This window comes from Stylophora pistillata, chromosome 6 (genome assembly GCF_964205215.1).
Source record: "Stylophora pistillata chromosome 6, jaStyPist1.2, whole genome shotgun sequence".
Taxonomy (NCBI): Eukaryota; Metazoa; Cnidaria; class Anthozoa; order Scleractinia; family Pocilloporidae; genus Stylophora; species Stylophora pistillata.
Window position 1 is genome coordinate 17,896,634 of NC_142524.1, and position 15,572 is coordinate 17,912,205.

The 15,572-nt window shown below is 43.6% G+C and overlaps 3 protein-coding genes across 3 annotated transcripts; 2 read left to right on the forward strand and 1 right to left on the reverse strand.

Annotated features, from left to right (window-relative positions):
- Positions 1–3,373: 3,373 nt before the first annotated feature.
- On the reverse strand, positions 3,374–5,076 carry LOC148728599 (uncharacterized). Its single transcript, XM_088762400.1, has 2 exons — positions 3,984–5,076; positions 3,374–3,562 (listed from the first exon to the last, which is right to left on the reverse strand). The coding sequence occupies exons 1-2, from the start codon at positions 5,028–5,030 to the stop codon at positions 3,374–3,376; spliced, it is 1,236 nt and encodes a 411-aa protein (XP_088618526.1). The 5' UTR covers positions 5,031–5,076.
- Positions 5,077–12,431: 7,355 nt separating this feature from the next.
- LOC148728600 (uncharacterized) lies at positions 12,432–12,938 on the forward strand. The gene has a single exon (XM_088724998.1). It carries the CDS (start codon positions 12,432–12,434, stop codon positions 12,936–12,938), a length of 507 nt encoding a protein of 168 aa, XP_088581124.1.
- Positions 12,939–13,025: 87 nt separating this feature from the next.
- Positions 13,026–14,126, forward strand: LOC148728601 (uncharacterized). The gene has a single exon (XM_088724999.1). The coding sequence runs from the start codon at positions 13,026–13,028 to the stop codon at positions 14,124–14,126; it is 1,101 nt and encodes a 366-aa protein (XP_088581125.1).
- Positions 14,127–15,572: the final 1,446 nt, after the last annotated feature.

Genomic DNA, 15,572 nt, shown 5'->3' on the forward strand with positions numbered 1-15,572 from the left:
GCTTTAGGATTAGGCGCCTTAAGCGGTGCAGCAGGATTTGGTGCTAAAAAACCATTGGAAGCAGCTACCAGACGACGGAAAAGAAGATAAAAAAATGGAACGCATGAGACGCAATTTTGATTTTTTAAAATCTATTTTACGAGAAAAAAAATGCCAAAAGACGTCGCGCAAAAATATTCACGGCTATTAAAGATCAGATTAACAGTGTGAGCGAGATGGCGATGAATCTGTTAAGACGAAACATAACCGTGTCACCAGCGATCATATCGCGTTTACGAAAATATAAAGATGTGATTGTGAAGTTGGGAAAGCGAGCGTCAAGTTTAAAAAGGAGACGCGAATTGTTAGCCTCTCAAAAGGAAGTGGATTTTGGCGAGGCATGAACGACGTGTTTTGGCAGTGTATAAAACGAAAACGATACACATCATGCCCATCACCCCGTAGACGAAGTGGACGGAGGTATATCGATTCACATCGATTTAGAAGAAGAGGTTGGCAAAGAGTGTCCTTTGATGCGCTTGTTGCGTTGGATAATAGAAAAACTGTGTCCGAAATGGAAACGAGACTAATGGTAAACCCGCAAGCATTTTAGGCTCTGATCGATTATTACAAAGGTAAAATCACCGAAAGCACTCTGTTAGACAAAGCAACTCGCGTGGCTGCCGAACGCGTCAGCTATAAAATCATGTCTGCTAAAGTAAGATTAGGTATTTAAATAATAAAATGTGTGCGTTTCCAAAAAAGAAGTGTGTGTTTATTGTGTGTGTCCAAAATTATCCAATCATTTTATTCCATTTTTCCCCTTTATGTCAGCATAGTAGTAGTTATACCTATTAAACAATCTGTCGTGCACCCGGTAAGCTCATTTTGACGTAAACCTCGGATGAGTTGCAATCCTCTCCTCAAAACTAGAAAAAAAAAAGACGGCGAAATCGCAGAATGCCTTCTGTAAATTCTAAATTAGATTTATGCTCATTTGATGTCGTATCACCGATCGATATTCCCGCCATGGATGCGCATGTGGCCACACATCTCACAGATTCTCCCCTTAGTTCCCATGCTGCGGAAGACTACGTAAAATCTCTCAAAGAGCTTGGGGTGGACGCCCCAAGTCCGGATCCGGAGGTTGCTAGACAGGAGCAGGAACAAGAACCGGAGAAGGAAAAGGAGAGGCAGGGAAAAAGGGACGAAAAAATGAGAAGTTATGAAGACATGACCGAGGGGGAATTTGAAGCGCACGTCTACAAAGTGTTGACGGAAGCTGCAAACAACAAGCGGAAGAGGAAAAAGCCAAGATTCGCGTCGTCAAGTTTTTGGTCAAAAAACTACGTGAGACCGAGGCGACCCTAGAAGCCATCAAAATGTCCGTAACCATACTTTTCAAAAAACAAGAGATGGCAGGTTTTAAAAATAAAAAAGCTGTTTAATATTTACATTGTCTATTTACACGTGTCTATCCCCATGGTAATTTCCGCTCTAATATATGTACAAATGGTTTACACTATTCTTTGGTATCCGTAAGGAAAACTTTTGCCCTCCTCTATCACCCGTTTGTCAAATACCAATTGATACGTTTTTGTTTGCGTTCGGTGCGAATTTTCTCTTGCGAAATGCACCGGATTGTGCACATGAGTAACGACGTGACGGCGATCTACCAGCTGTTGCATGACATTGTCTTTCAACACTTGAAAACTAAGTTGCTGCCTGCCCCTTACATTTAACGAAAAGCCTTTCATTTTACTGCACACGTGTCCGAGTCGCGTGCGATAGCCGTAACTTTTCGCACCTGCACTTACAAATTCCTCGATCCGGTCTCCCTAGTCCATTTCATTGGTCATATCGCCTAAATAATCGCCTAGCGGGATCTCAGCATCTCCAGGTTTCCAGCGGTACACGACAGAATCCGTGTCGTTGTACAACACTTGCTGCTGTACTCTTTCCAGCGATTCGTAGAGTTTTAAACGCGCCAAGGCTGTGGTAAAGGCTGCAATAAAAATGTTTGTGGTCATACCTTTGACAGGATCGGAAGCATCTCGTTGGTACAGCACCTCCACAATTTCAGGCGATAAAATTCTGATGTCTTGCACATGTACTAAAGGGTCGTCCAACATTTCCAACAAATCACGGGCTTCGGAGATTTGACAGGTTTGCGACTTGTTGGTCTGTTGACTGAATTTTCCCCAAAAGGAATTTAACATGAGTTTGGCGACTGCTTTACGCCCTGGGTTTTTCGTGATCTTGGAGGGCACTACTCTGACCTGATGTAACATACACTCGATATCAGCAGACAACGCGACTCGTTCTTCCTGAGATCTCATTAACACACCAACGATAGAATTTGTCAAATCTGGTCCAGTAAGGAGCTGATCGTTTAGAGACGTTCCTTTATGTTTGGCAGCGCAATCAAAAACCGCTCGAGTCTTTCCAGGTTTGTTCAGCACTGGGTGGTGGGGCAGATACCAAATCGGCTTGTTCTTTACATGAATTTCATTAAGTGGCACTCGTGAAGCGTGACCTTTGGTAAGATACTACTCCACGGTGGTCTTGTAATTTTTGAGAAGCTCACCATCTTGCATGAACCTGCCTTTAGGCGCCAGTAGCCTCTTTGCTGCCATGCAGCGATTATAAAGCAAGACTGGTGGGTAGTTTCTCCAAGGAAGCGCAATTTGGTAATGACCATGCTCAAGTTTCACAGATTGTTCCATAACTTCAAGGGCTCTCTTGTCTTCCACTGACATGCTAAGCTTGGATTGGGGAACAACTCCATAATTCTCCACCTCCCCGAACCTTTCTAGCTGGTGCATAGGACAATCATTCTTTTCTCCCACGGGCTCCGCTGATCCAATAAAATTAACGTTAAGATGACATTCACCGCCAACGTTCTTATGCATAGGGCCCATGATTGTCCAGCCAAGTGGCGTACGTATGGCGTATGGCTCTCCCTTGTTACCACGTTTCTCCTCCAACACCCAAAAGGCATCAGGGACGTTGGTGCCTATAATAAATCGAACTTCCTTCTCACTAGTACTTGGCAGCTTGATGTCTCTAAGGTGAGGCCACTGCCTTAGATCTTGTTCTGATGGGATGCTGCGGCCTGAAGCATTCAATTTATTAACTGTCCACAGTCTAACAACGTTAACTCTGTCACTTCCATCAAGTGGCTCAACAACTAGGCTTAATTCGTGACCAACTCTTGGGCTATCCTTTTTCTCTTGAGTTGTCAAATCAAACGTTTTCTGGCGTCCTTGCGCTCCAAGATCCACGGCTAACTTCTTGTCACACAAGGAGATGTCTGAGCCACCGTCTAGAAGGGCATAGGTTTCTATGGTCTTGCTTGCGTCATCATGACCTCGCACCTTTACAAGAACTACTCTCAGGCACACCTTTCCTTCTCCAGCTGAGGTACTATTAGTCTGTCCACTTTGAAACGGGGCACCGCTTTCAGCTTGAGTTCCTTTATCAGCCACTCTGTCGCTGCCTTCCACTGCTGGTGGTGGAGATGGTGGATGAAGCAAGGTATGATGTCTCCTCTTACATCCTGGGACTTCACAAGCACCCTTTGCTAAACATCCAACTCCTATGTGGCCATATTTAAAGCAATTGAAACAGAGCTGAGCTTTCTTCATTATCTCCAGGCGCTCTTCGAAGCTCTTGTCCTTGAAACACCTGCACCTTGCTAACAAATGATCACCACTGCATGATGGGTACTTCATGAAAGAAGCTGGCTGGCAAAAAGGGGGTAGACTCTGTCTGCCACCGGATTCGGTCTCTTGAGTGTTAAATGTGCTGACGCGTTCTCCAGTTAATGTAGCGCTCCTAGACTTAGGGTTTCGCCTTTCATTTTCCGATCTGTCCCGCGCGATGTCCACCACACAACCGAACACAGGGTTATTTGCTACTCTGGCTTTGACTTTAACAAATTCAGCGATGTGACTGATGTTCGTTCTTTGGCCAGTTTGCTGGATTTCGTCTGCAACTTCAACAAGCTTGGTGCGGAGATGATATGGTAATCTCTGAACAATTCCTCTTAGGTTGTCTGCACTGTTTATTTCATCTAGATATCCAATGGATTCTAACGTATGTTCACAGTCCTTCAATTTGTCTGCAAAGGCAAGCAATCCCGCGCGATCCCCTGGTTTGAGAGGGGGTCCTTCTGTTAACCTGGTTACGTACTTTGAGGCAATTGTGAAGGGGTGACCAAAACGATCTTGAAGCAGTTCTCTTGCTCTTTGATATCCAAGGGATGGATCCATTACTAAGCAACATTTGATGATATCGTTTGCTGCTCCAGAAATGTACTGAGGAAGGTACATGAGTTTCTCGCTTTCACTGGCTGCATTGTTCACGATACTGGTTTCAAATGATTTGATAAAGTTCCAGTATTCGAGAGGATCACCATCAAACACTGTCAATTTCCTTTTAGGCAACGCAAATCCTTGCTTCATAGTTAAAGCCACACTATTCATAACTCCTCCAGGCAAAACAGAACCTGTCGCCTCTGGATGTACAAAGGGGGCAGTAGGTCCGGCTGACCAACTCTTATACTCTTGCGCATTAGATTTCAGCCGCAACGGAAGGTCTTGAGAACCAACGTTGAGTTCAACACGAGAATTAGAATATTCCTGATTAGGCGCATGTGCAGCTCCTACAATAACTCCTTCACTAAACGGCTTCAGATCTTCAAAAACGTTCGGTAACTTGGCTAAATCAACTAGCTTCTCATCCTGAAGTAGCTTTATTTGAAGTCCAGTTTTCCTAATTTCAAACTGCGCATCCAAAAGCTCTAACTCTAGCTTCGTTTCTTCTTCCTGACGTAGTAATTCTTGCCTTTTCTTCAGCTGGTACAACTTCAGTTGCGCTATTGCCTGATTCGCTTTAAGCTGTCTGATAGATAGTTTGTTTGAATGCGAACTTTGCGAAGAATTAGCGGTACTTACAGAGTCTTCAACTGGTATCTCATTTTCCTCGCGTGCCCCGGCGTTTAATCCCACGTCCTGGATCCATCGCTCTATTCCCGAAACGAAATCCATTTTTCGACGGAAATGTTCCTTGAAATAACGCGCTTCGCTTCCCCACACTACCATATCTCCATCCGGAGTTGAGATGTACTCGTAGTGCACCTGTTCGAAGCGAGAAAAAGCTTCATCAATCTCCAGTAACTTCTGTTTAACTTTATCGACATTTTTCGGATCACTCAGCAGAACTTCCGTAGCATGGTACAACATCGTTACTCTGGATAAACACCCTGACCTCGAGTTCTTCTTTCGCACGCTTTCGGGGGCTTCTTCTGAGTGAGCTCGGCGTCTTCTCCGACCTTCAGTTCCGGAAAACATGTCATCCACTTCAGATCTTTGAATGCATGTAACTGATACTCCGTCACAGTTTGAAATACGTGCCCTATTTTTAATCTCGACGATTCACTTGTACATAACACAAAAAAAAAAATACAGAATTAACAATGCGAACTTAAACCCAAAGAAACTAAAATACAATGAAAGGAATACGAGAAACTACAGGAAAATACAAACGAAAGCGTAACTACTTAAAAGATCTGTGCGGCGCTCCGGAATAACAACGACTGAATGAAAATTACAACTACGATGTTATATAGCGGATAAAGGCCAAAACAATAGACTAAACAAGGCTACACAATACTCAAAGGTGATTACATGAAACAACGCTGACAAACTTAATTTACATTTTGACAGCACGATAAACTACAAACTAATAAATGCAGAACTGAACTATCGAGACGAGAACTATTTACACTAATTACAATTAACAAAGACGAACGAAAGAACTGATTAAAAAAAAAACTCTCGTGGCTACACCACGAGGTAACTGGATATCCCAAGGGGACTAAAAAAGCTTTTGTACTTGTAAGCTGAATCATTGTTCTTATTTTCTTCTGTTGATTAAACTTGATTTTCTCGGTTTACTACATTGGCGCGTAGTTTAGGTCATCTACAACGTCCCTAGCCTCATGTAACCGTCACGAGATATCTCCAAACCCGAAATTAAAAATCGGCGCGGCCAAATTAGGAACGAGTCACCGAAGATTGAGCCGAATATTAATGAGTATCGAGGGGAAGCCGAACTACTGTCGAAGTATGTCCGAGTAATACCGAAGATTGAGTAGCCGAATAGCCGAGGTAGAGCCGAAGTTATGAGATGATGTGTGATGTGTAAGGTGTAAGGTCATTACCCCCTCACGGATTATAACTGACGTGAGCGTGAGCGGCAGATGCCTTAGTTATTGGGAGTAGAAGTTGGTTTGAGCATATATATGAAACCGTCATGATAGTCCCATCCATGTGGGATGGAAAGACAAAAAAAATTGTCCGCGCATACTGAAAAACTTTACGCATGCGTATGAAAGAAAATGGTCAGTTTGATATTTGATAAAGCATGGAAAGTTTTTTTTTTTAATGAGACATATCATTTTACATGGTTGGAATTTTCAAAATGGACCTCACAAACAAAAATTGGATTTTGATTCTTCCTCTCTTCTTCTTCTCTTTGCACGCTCCGGAAAAGAACGCAGCCTTCGGCTGCGTCTGATTGATAAAAAGTAAAAGAAAAACCGAAAAATCTGGTCGTACGGTAACACGCTTCATAGAGCATGGAAAGCTATTTTTGTGCATTATAATGAGACATGTCATTTGCATAGTCGGAATGTAAATTTAGTGAATTGATGATTCATTCCGAGCTTGCTCTCAGTTACATTCACGAGATCTTGGAAAGCATATCTCGATGTGTAGACATTACAGCGAATTTTAAACAGAGAAGATTTTTACCTTCAAGACGCGGAAGAACCGCTATCGGACTAATGTGACATATTTGAAAAGAGATATTTAAAGCCGTCGTCGAATATACAAAAGTGGTATTCGAGCGTGAACTTTCGGACGCGAAGGATGGCTATGAATATGGTAGATAGACAAATTGTGGACTTCCCAAAAGTATCTGTGGTGGATATTGAAAGTATTTTGGATATCATTTCGTACGCCGATGAGGATTCTTTAAGAAGAATGATGCGACATGCTCGCGTTCTTATTTTGTGGGAAATATTGAATGCTTTTATCGCGACTCGGTAATACCAGTTGAAATTCTTCCATTGTTTACGCTTGACAATCGTCCGTCGACGCTTCTTTTAAAATGCGAAGATAAAAAGAATGTCGAGTGACTTTACACCCCTTTTATTTAATTTGGCGAAAATGTAGAACGAGAAAACAGCTGCAACCTTCTTCAAACTGTGCAAATAATTCGTCAGGAAATTCGCGAAGATCCGTATGAATGATTTCGATGCGATGAGTTCTCAAGGGAATGTAGTCTAGGTGCGAAGGTGCATAATAATCGTATCCTTTGAGTGTCGGAGTGTACATGACGAGTTTTAAATAATTAGTGACTTTATCTCCTATATTGTTGGGGTCGACTAAATCAGAATGCACGTAAACAAGTCTTTGAATTTTTTTTTCTTGAAAAAGATCACCCATCCTCCGGCACCCTCTCTCATACACTCACAGAAAATAGGACGCAATTTTATACTTGCGCTTCCTTTTTATTGAGTACGTTGTACAAAATAAGCGTGCCAATTGACATACATATCATCGCGATACCCCTCATACCCTACATAAAAAATGATTCTATTTGGAAAGAGCGTAAAAAGGTGAACGAGAAAGAAGATGAAATATCGAATAATAAATTTAACTCGTCAGATAGTACAAAATGGATCACGTCTGGAGAGTACAATACAATATGCAAATAAAGCAGACGTTCTAAAAAATTCTATCATCATAATTAAATCTTTTTTGAGGGGTTAATTGTTAAAGTGCCGAAAATGAAAAAAATGGGAGATTAAAAAATGTCGTTATATTCGCTTCGTAAGTAAGGGTGTCTTGATATACCTATAAATAAAAAACTTCCCGTTATCGAAAAAGGCTGTTCATATTTTAAATATTTTTTTATCTCGTGATCACCCGAAAAAAGAGTACATAAGAAGTGATAATTGCTTTGTTCTATCTCATGCGTAAAAACATTGCGTGACAATGACCTCGGCGATTTCAAAAAAAGTTCCCATAAAAGACACACATATCCAAGAATCTAGTTCCTACATCATGTTTAATTTGTGAAAAAAAAGAGTTGTAAAAACACTTGCGATTCTTCTGAAAAACAGATTTATTATTCACACACACTTTTAGATAAAAAAGAAACTGGTGTATAAATTTTTATGACAGAGTTACCCGTTCCACCAAACGAAGATAAAATATTATTGTTCTAACGGATTTATAAAAAATACACAGCATGTGATCATGGAAGACTGGTTTCTGGCCCCCCTCGTCTCTTATTTGCCTTGAAATAGCGTCTCACCATCTTCCTTAGAAAACAAGTTTAGTCAGATTGGCGAACAATGTATTCTTATCAGAGACTTACCTTTCTCTCAAGCTAGACGTAAGGTGACTTTTAAGTCACATCTTTTTATAATAAAAAATTAAAGAATGGAGTCACAAAGGGAAAAAAGAGATGAAAGGAACCACCGATATTGAAGGATTAGGGAGGGGTTTCGTAACGACCACACCCAAAAATGCCGGGAATGAATTCTATTTTCCTACATCTATCATATAAGGAGTACTTCATCTCTTCACGTTCGCAGTTAGTAGAAGTGAGTGAAGGAGAACAGTAGAAGTAGGAAATCAGATTGAGAGAGTTAAAATGGTAGGCAAAAAAAGGGCTTGGAGTGAAGATTCGTGGGCTTATGATGTAAGCGATGAAGAACCTATTCGTATTGGAGAGAAGTATGATCAAGAATTTACTGGCGATGACGATGTGAGTGACAAAGAGCTGCTTCGCATAGAAGAAGAAGGACAGAGGGGTTCAGGTACACCCTTATTTGAATTTGAACATCATCCCAATGGGCAGCCATCTCGGTTCAAGAAAGACCGTGATCAAACAGCGTGTACGTACGCTCAAAAAGCAAATGCGGGATGCAAGGGAGGGAGACAATTTGGGGAGGGAGATTACCGAGGCCGTGGCGCGTGCTGCTGTAAGGATTTTGGAAGATGTGGGAAGGCGGTGGCCGCGTGGGGTTGATAAAAATGAACAAGTCCTTTTTAATGTTTCCACCCCACGCTTCCAACACCCGCTACAATCATCGTATTTTAGAGTGGGTGAAGTACGTGAGGGGAACGACCGGTGGAATGGGTATCTTCAAGTGCTGGCTAACTAGTTGAACTCCAACGAAGCCTTTCAAGCCGACGATCCCTTTGACGTCGATGTGACGCTAGTGGCACGCAATCGCGAAGAAGGGGGAGAAAATGTAGAGGGGAAAGGCAAACGGTGGCTGGGCCACAAGAAACTTGCTGCGGTTCTGCACGACCGCCGCAGTATATTGCAAGTGTCCAACGAAGACGAGATGTGCTGCGCTCGCGCCATTTGGATATTCAAATCAGCGTGTGACGCCTTTGATTCCCCCACAAACCAAGAGCCGAGACGGCAGTACGATAATATGAGAAAAAACCCCCAAGCACTCACAAAACGTGCTAAATATTTACATCGAGAAGCTGGTGTGCCGGAAGGACCGTGTGGGAGATCATAATTAGAAGCTTTCCAAGCTTATTTAGCACTTACCTACCAACTGAAAGTCATCACTGCCTGCTACCCTTACGGGGTACTATTTGAAGGTCACGTGACGGAACCGCCCCAGCATATCGTGCGTTTGTTGTACTTGCCTCCTACAGGAAATGAAGAAATAGGGCATTATCACGGCTGCAAATCTCACCGGGCGTTCTTAGAAAGATCTTATTTTTACGGTATGTGTAACAGAGGCTACGATCACGAAGATTTTTGCCATTATCCGTATGAAGGGCGGCGTTGCAAAGCTTGTAAGCAAGTAGCCTGTGGGTCTAAACCCCATCAACCCACCATCTATTTCCGTCAATGTCATCGCCATTTTTATGATGAAAGATGTATGGCCTACCATGTGACCGAAGGTATTTGCGCGAGTTGGCTTCGCTGCGAGTTGTGTTGTAAAGAGTACACGCCTTATGACGACCCGCATGAATGCTATACAAGCCGATGTCGGGCATGCAGAGAAGATGTGGATTTGACATCGTATCAGTGTTACATCCAGAGCGTGGAGGAAGAAGAAGATCAACCCGTAAAAAAGCCCGCAGACCTTTACAAAAAACAGAAACGGCAGAAACCCAATGTCAGCTCTTATGTCGACCCACCCATTTTCGTCTATGCCGATTTTGAAGCGATGATCGAGTCTGACGGTACCCACACCCCCATCTTAGTGCGCGCCGAAACGGGAGACTCGGACGAGTGCCACACCTTTTACGGCCCAGAGTGCACTGGGGAATTTTTAGATTTTTTAGGTTCCCTCATCTATGGTACCGACACCCACCCCATTCCTAAAGAAGAGAGTCTTGACGTGATATGTATATTTCACAAATTGAAAGGATACGATAGTGTCTTCTTAAAAGCGCAACTCTTAAAAGAACACAGGAGATTTGATTTTATGATTCCTAACGGAACGAAACAATTGTCTCTATCCTACGGAAGAGTGCAATTTAAAGATTCCTTCTGTTATATTCCGTCCTCGCTGGCTCAATTTTCCAGTACGTTTGGAATCGAAGAATGGAAGAAAGGGTTTTTTTCGTCACGCGTTTCACACTCCCCAGAATGCAGAATATGTGGGTGCTTTACCGGATCGCATTCATTTCGACCCCGAGTCCATGTCGGAGAAAAAATGGCTGAATTTGAAGAGTGGTACAGAGAAGAATCTGCCCGTTATCAACCGCCTGCCGTGTACGATCTAAAACGTGAATTGATCGACTGTTGTGGGTCAGAATTAAAGTTACTCAAAGCCGGATGTCGAAAATTTGTATCCGAATTTCGCGCGGTCGCTGGCTTTAACACGATAGAAAAATGTGTCACCATCGCACAAGCCTGCTATCGCTACTGGCGCAAACGCATGATGGAGGAGGACAGCATTGCCTTGGAACCGTGTAGTGGTTGGCATGGGGCTCGTCCAACGCATTCTTTGAAATCGCCAGAGTGGTTGTTGTGGGAGGAGAGGCAGCGTGGAATTCGCATACGTCGCGCAAGAAATGGCGGTGAAGTGGGCTTACGTTTGGCTGGTCGCACTCATCACGTCGATGGATATCACGAACAGTCACGCACTTGTTTTGAGTTTCAAGGGTGTTTGTTTCACGGATGTCGTACCTGCTCTCCCGATAGAAAACAAGTGCCTCACTGTGCCATGGGTTTAAATGTGGAAGCGTTAAGTAGACAAACCTTGCAGAAAGTCAAAGCGTTGCGTGACGCCGGGTATACGGTGGTGGAAATGTGGGAATGACAGTTTGTTCTTCTCTAAGGGCAAGATGGGGAATGCCGCCACTTTGTGACAGATTTACATCTGGTGACACCGCTAGAACCGCGTGACGTATGTTTTGGTGGGCGAACAGCGGCGGTAGCGCTCTATCATCGAGTCACAGGCGATGAGCAGATTCGTTACGTCGATGTGACTAGCGAGTACCCGTGGGTTAGCAAGAATGGCGTGTACCCGGCTGGACATCCCGTCATCTTGTACTAACCAGAAAATCAAGATCCCTCAGCCTACTATGGTCTATTGAAAATGGACGTGTTACCTCCCACCGAGTTGTTTCACCCCGTGTTACCGTACAGACACACGATGAGCTCTGGTTCGTACAAGTTGACGTTTCCCTTATGCGCTAAGTGGGTGGAAGAGGAAGTGCAAAACCCTTGTTGGAAAGATCTTATACATGCTCTCACACGGACGCCAAGCGCTGCTTGCGAGGTACTTGGTGTTCGCCCGAATTGGAAAAAGCCGTGGCGATCGGGTATCGCGTGCTTCGCATTCACGAAGTATGGCACTTTGAAGAATCACAAGAAGGATTGTTTGCGCCTTACGTCAACACTTGGCTCAAGATTAAACTGGAGAGCGCCGGTTACCCTTCCTGGTGTCGAGACGACACAGATCGCACGCGATATGTGAATGACTACCAGAGAAAAGAAGGAATTCGCCTAGACCTCAATCTGAGAGAGATCAACCGGTACTAGACCTTGACCTAGAAAAAGACAAGCTACCGATGCAACGCACGTTGGGGCTCCACTGGGACATGGAGAGCGACAAGTTCCTATTTAAGGTTGCTCTTAAAGACAGACCGAACACCCGTCGCGGTATACTTTCCCTGTCAAGTTCCGTTTATGATCCACTTGGTTTCGTTGCGCCAGTCATCCTCCCGGCTAAGAAATTGTTACTAGAGCTCTGTAAGCAGAAACTTGGATGAGATGATCCAATCAGCGCTAATGATGGTGAAAGGTGGGAGAAGTGGAAGGCTCAGTTGGTAGGTCTCTCTCGGATAACAGTAGACAGAAGCGTTAAGCCAACCTGCTTTGGAGACTTGAAGATGGCTGAGTTACACAACTTTGCCGACGCGTCGCAAATCGCATATGGAGCAGTCTCCTATCTCAGATTGGAGGATGTCGAGAAAAGAATTCATTGTGCGTTTCTCATGGGGAAGTCTCGCCTTGCTCACTTGAGACATATGACTGTGCCAAGGTTGGAACTGTCAGCTGCAGTCTTAGCCATTCAGTTAGATCAGACCGTAAGAGAACAGCTGGATATTCCAATTAGCCAATCGACATTTTGTTCGGACTCCACCTGCGTGTTGCAGTACATCAGAAACCAGTCAAAGCGTTTCCATACGTTTGTTGCAAATCGGCTGTCAGTTATACATGAAAATTCAGCACCTCATCAGTGGAGATATGTTAGCTCCGAAGACAACCCGGCAGACGAAGTATCCAGAGGTCTTACGGTGGAAGAAATGAGTACAAGCAGTAAATGGCTGAGTGGTCCCGAATTTCTGAAGAAAAAAGAAGAGTTCTGGCCGTGTGATCCTACAATTCACCGATAAAGACCTTCAGATGATCATCCAGAAATCAAGCGTGAAACTCATTCTCACAGCCAGTCGTTGACTCGCCATCGAAGCGAAGTTCTCTCCATGTTGATAGAGCATTACTCATCTTGGGATACATTACGAAGAGCTGTGGCCTGGCTATTGAGGTTCAGAACGTGGCTCATCGAAAGACACAGTAGCAGATCCATTAACTCCACACTTGAAAGCAGTTTGAAAGAGGGATCCCAGTTCCTGTCCGTGGAAGAATTACAGAACGCAGAACGGGAAGCTATCAAGCATGTACAAAGGCTTTCATTTCCGGAAGTCACTCAAGCCATACAGACAATCAGTTTATCGAAGCCTTCATGTCGAGTTACCTCCGAGTTAAAGAATCTTAAGATACCAGCTCACATGCGCAAACTTCATCCGTTGTTGGACGACATTGGAATTCTAAGAGTTGGAGGAAGACTGGAAAATGCCTTAATCAACTATGACGCAAAACATCCAACTATTCTGCCGTATCGTCATCAGGTAATGGATATGATCATTTCTCAGCACCACAAAAACGTTGGCCACCTCGGTCAAGAATACGGACTGTTCAGCTCACGACAATTCTATTGGATGATAAAGGGGCGTTCAGCTGTGCGTCGAGTGATTGGTGGCTGTTTCCAGTGTAAGAAACTTGGTGCAGTTCGTGGAGAGCAGTTGATGGCCGACCTGCCAAGGGAAAGACTAATGTCAGGAGATCCACCGTTCACATACGTAGGCGTGGATTACTTTGGTCCCTTTTATGTACGCCAAGGTCGCTCGAACGTGAAACGTTTCGGGTGTTTGTTTACTTGCCTGGTCGTCAGAGCCGTTCATATACAGGTCGTGAACTCGCTTGACACTGATTCATTCGTTAATGCGCTACGAAGATTCATTAATTTACGTGGATGTCCAGTTACCGTTTACAGTGACAATGGGACGAACTTCCAAGCAGGGGAAAGAGAGTTACGCGGGTCATTGAATGATTTAAATCAAGAATCAATCCACAGGTTTCTTCGTCAGAAGAATATTAGATGGAAATTCAATCCTCTTACAGCCTCGCACATGGGTGGGGCCTGGGAGCGCACGATCAGATCTGTGCGCAAGATCCTGAGAGCACTGCTAGGACAACAAACTCGTCTCGCAAGAAATTCTCCGAACGTTGATGAGCGAAGTTGAAGGGATCTTAAATGGCAGACCGTTGACTCCTGTCAGTAGTGACCCGAAGGACCTGGAGCCTCTTACGCCAAACCATCTGCTCTTGTTAAGAGTCAACCAAATTTGCCTCCTGGAGTCTTCAACAAAGAAGAAATGTATAGCAAGCGACGCTGCCGTGAAGTCCAGTACATGGCCAATTTGTTTTGGAAGCGCTGGTTGAAGGTGTATTTGCCAACCCTTCAAGAGAGAGCAAAGTGGACCAAACCTCGCCGTTGCTTAGCGAACGAAGACCTGGTTCTAACTGCAGGTGACAGCATTCATCGAGGAGGATGACCGTTAGGCCGAGTAACCGAGGTTTTCACCGGAAGAGACGGGAAAGTCCGATCAGCCAAGGTGCAAACAGCTACCACAATTCTTACAAGACCAGTTACTAAACTGTGTTTCTTAGAGGGAGAAAACAAAGCTTAAAAAGAGAAGCAGAACCTGTTGTTAAGAAGAATGCAATGGAATTGAAAAATCCATACTGTAAAAGGATAAACGTACTCTCGTGTCGGACAATAGTTACGTTAAGTAATGAACTGCTGACTTTAGTGGTTCATTAGGGGGGCTATGTAGCCACGAGAGTTACTTTTTCTTATCAGTTCTGTCGTTCGTCTTTGTTAATTGTAATTAGTGTAAATAGTTCTCGTCTCGATAGTTCAGTTCTGTTTTTATTAGTTTGTATTTTTTCGTGCTGTCAAAATGTAAATTAAGTTTGTCAGCGTTGTTTCATGTAATTACCTTTGAGTATTGTGTAGCCTTGTTTAGTCTATTGTTTTAGCATTTATCCGCTATATAACATCGTAGTTGTAGTTTTCATTCAGTCGTTGTTATTCCGGAGCACCGTACAGATCTTGTGAGTAGTTACGCTTTCGTTTATATTTTCCTGTAGTTTCTCGTATTCCTTTCGTTGTATTTTAGTTTCGTTGGGTTTAAGTTCGCATTGTTAATTCTGTATTTTTTTTTTGTGTTATGTACAAGTGAATCGTCGAGATTAAAAATAGGATACGTATTTCAAACTGTAGCGGAGTGTCAGTTACACGTGGTATTCACGTGTCCGATTATGTCAAGAGTATAACAGGTACGATCAGACAAATCCAAGAACTGAATCGATGGTAACCTGAGGTCGTACAATTAAGTTTTCTACCATGTTTCGGTCAGCATTTAGAAAGTAACGTTCAGTCTCTCAACAGACAGCCCACGGATTCCAACAAATCCGTTGTTGGGGAACTAACAACCACCACTGCCGCGGAGGCAATGAGTAAGAACCAAACCTTGATCGAAATTAAAATGACCATGGCGGCCATGCTTGATTCAAACTGAAAGTGCTCTCCGGCTCTATCGTACATGAAGTAGGTTTATTGCTAACGGTATAGTTCGATGCATTTTATATGATTGCCTGCTATAACCCCATATACAAACGTTTGT

Coding starts and splice junctions, on each gene's coding strand:
- LOC148728601 (XM_088724999.1), top strand. CDS start 13,026: ATGTTGATAGAGCATTACTCATCTTGGGATACATTACGAAGAGCTGTG.
- LOC148728600 (XM_088724998.1), top strand. CDS start 12,432: ATGGCTGAGTTACACAACTTTGCCGACGCGTCGCAAATCGCATATGGA.
- LOC148728599 (XM_088762400.1), bottom strand. CDS start 5,030: ATGGATTTCGTTTCGGGAATAGAGCGATGGATCCAGGACGTGGGATTA. Junction 3,563..3,983: donor ATCATCTCCGCACCAAGCTT/GTTGAAGTTGCA, acceptor TTGGATGTTTAG/CAAAGGGTGCTTGTGAAGTC.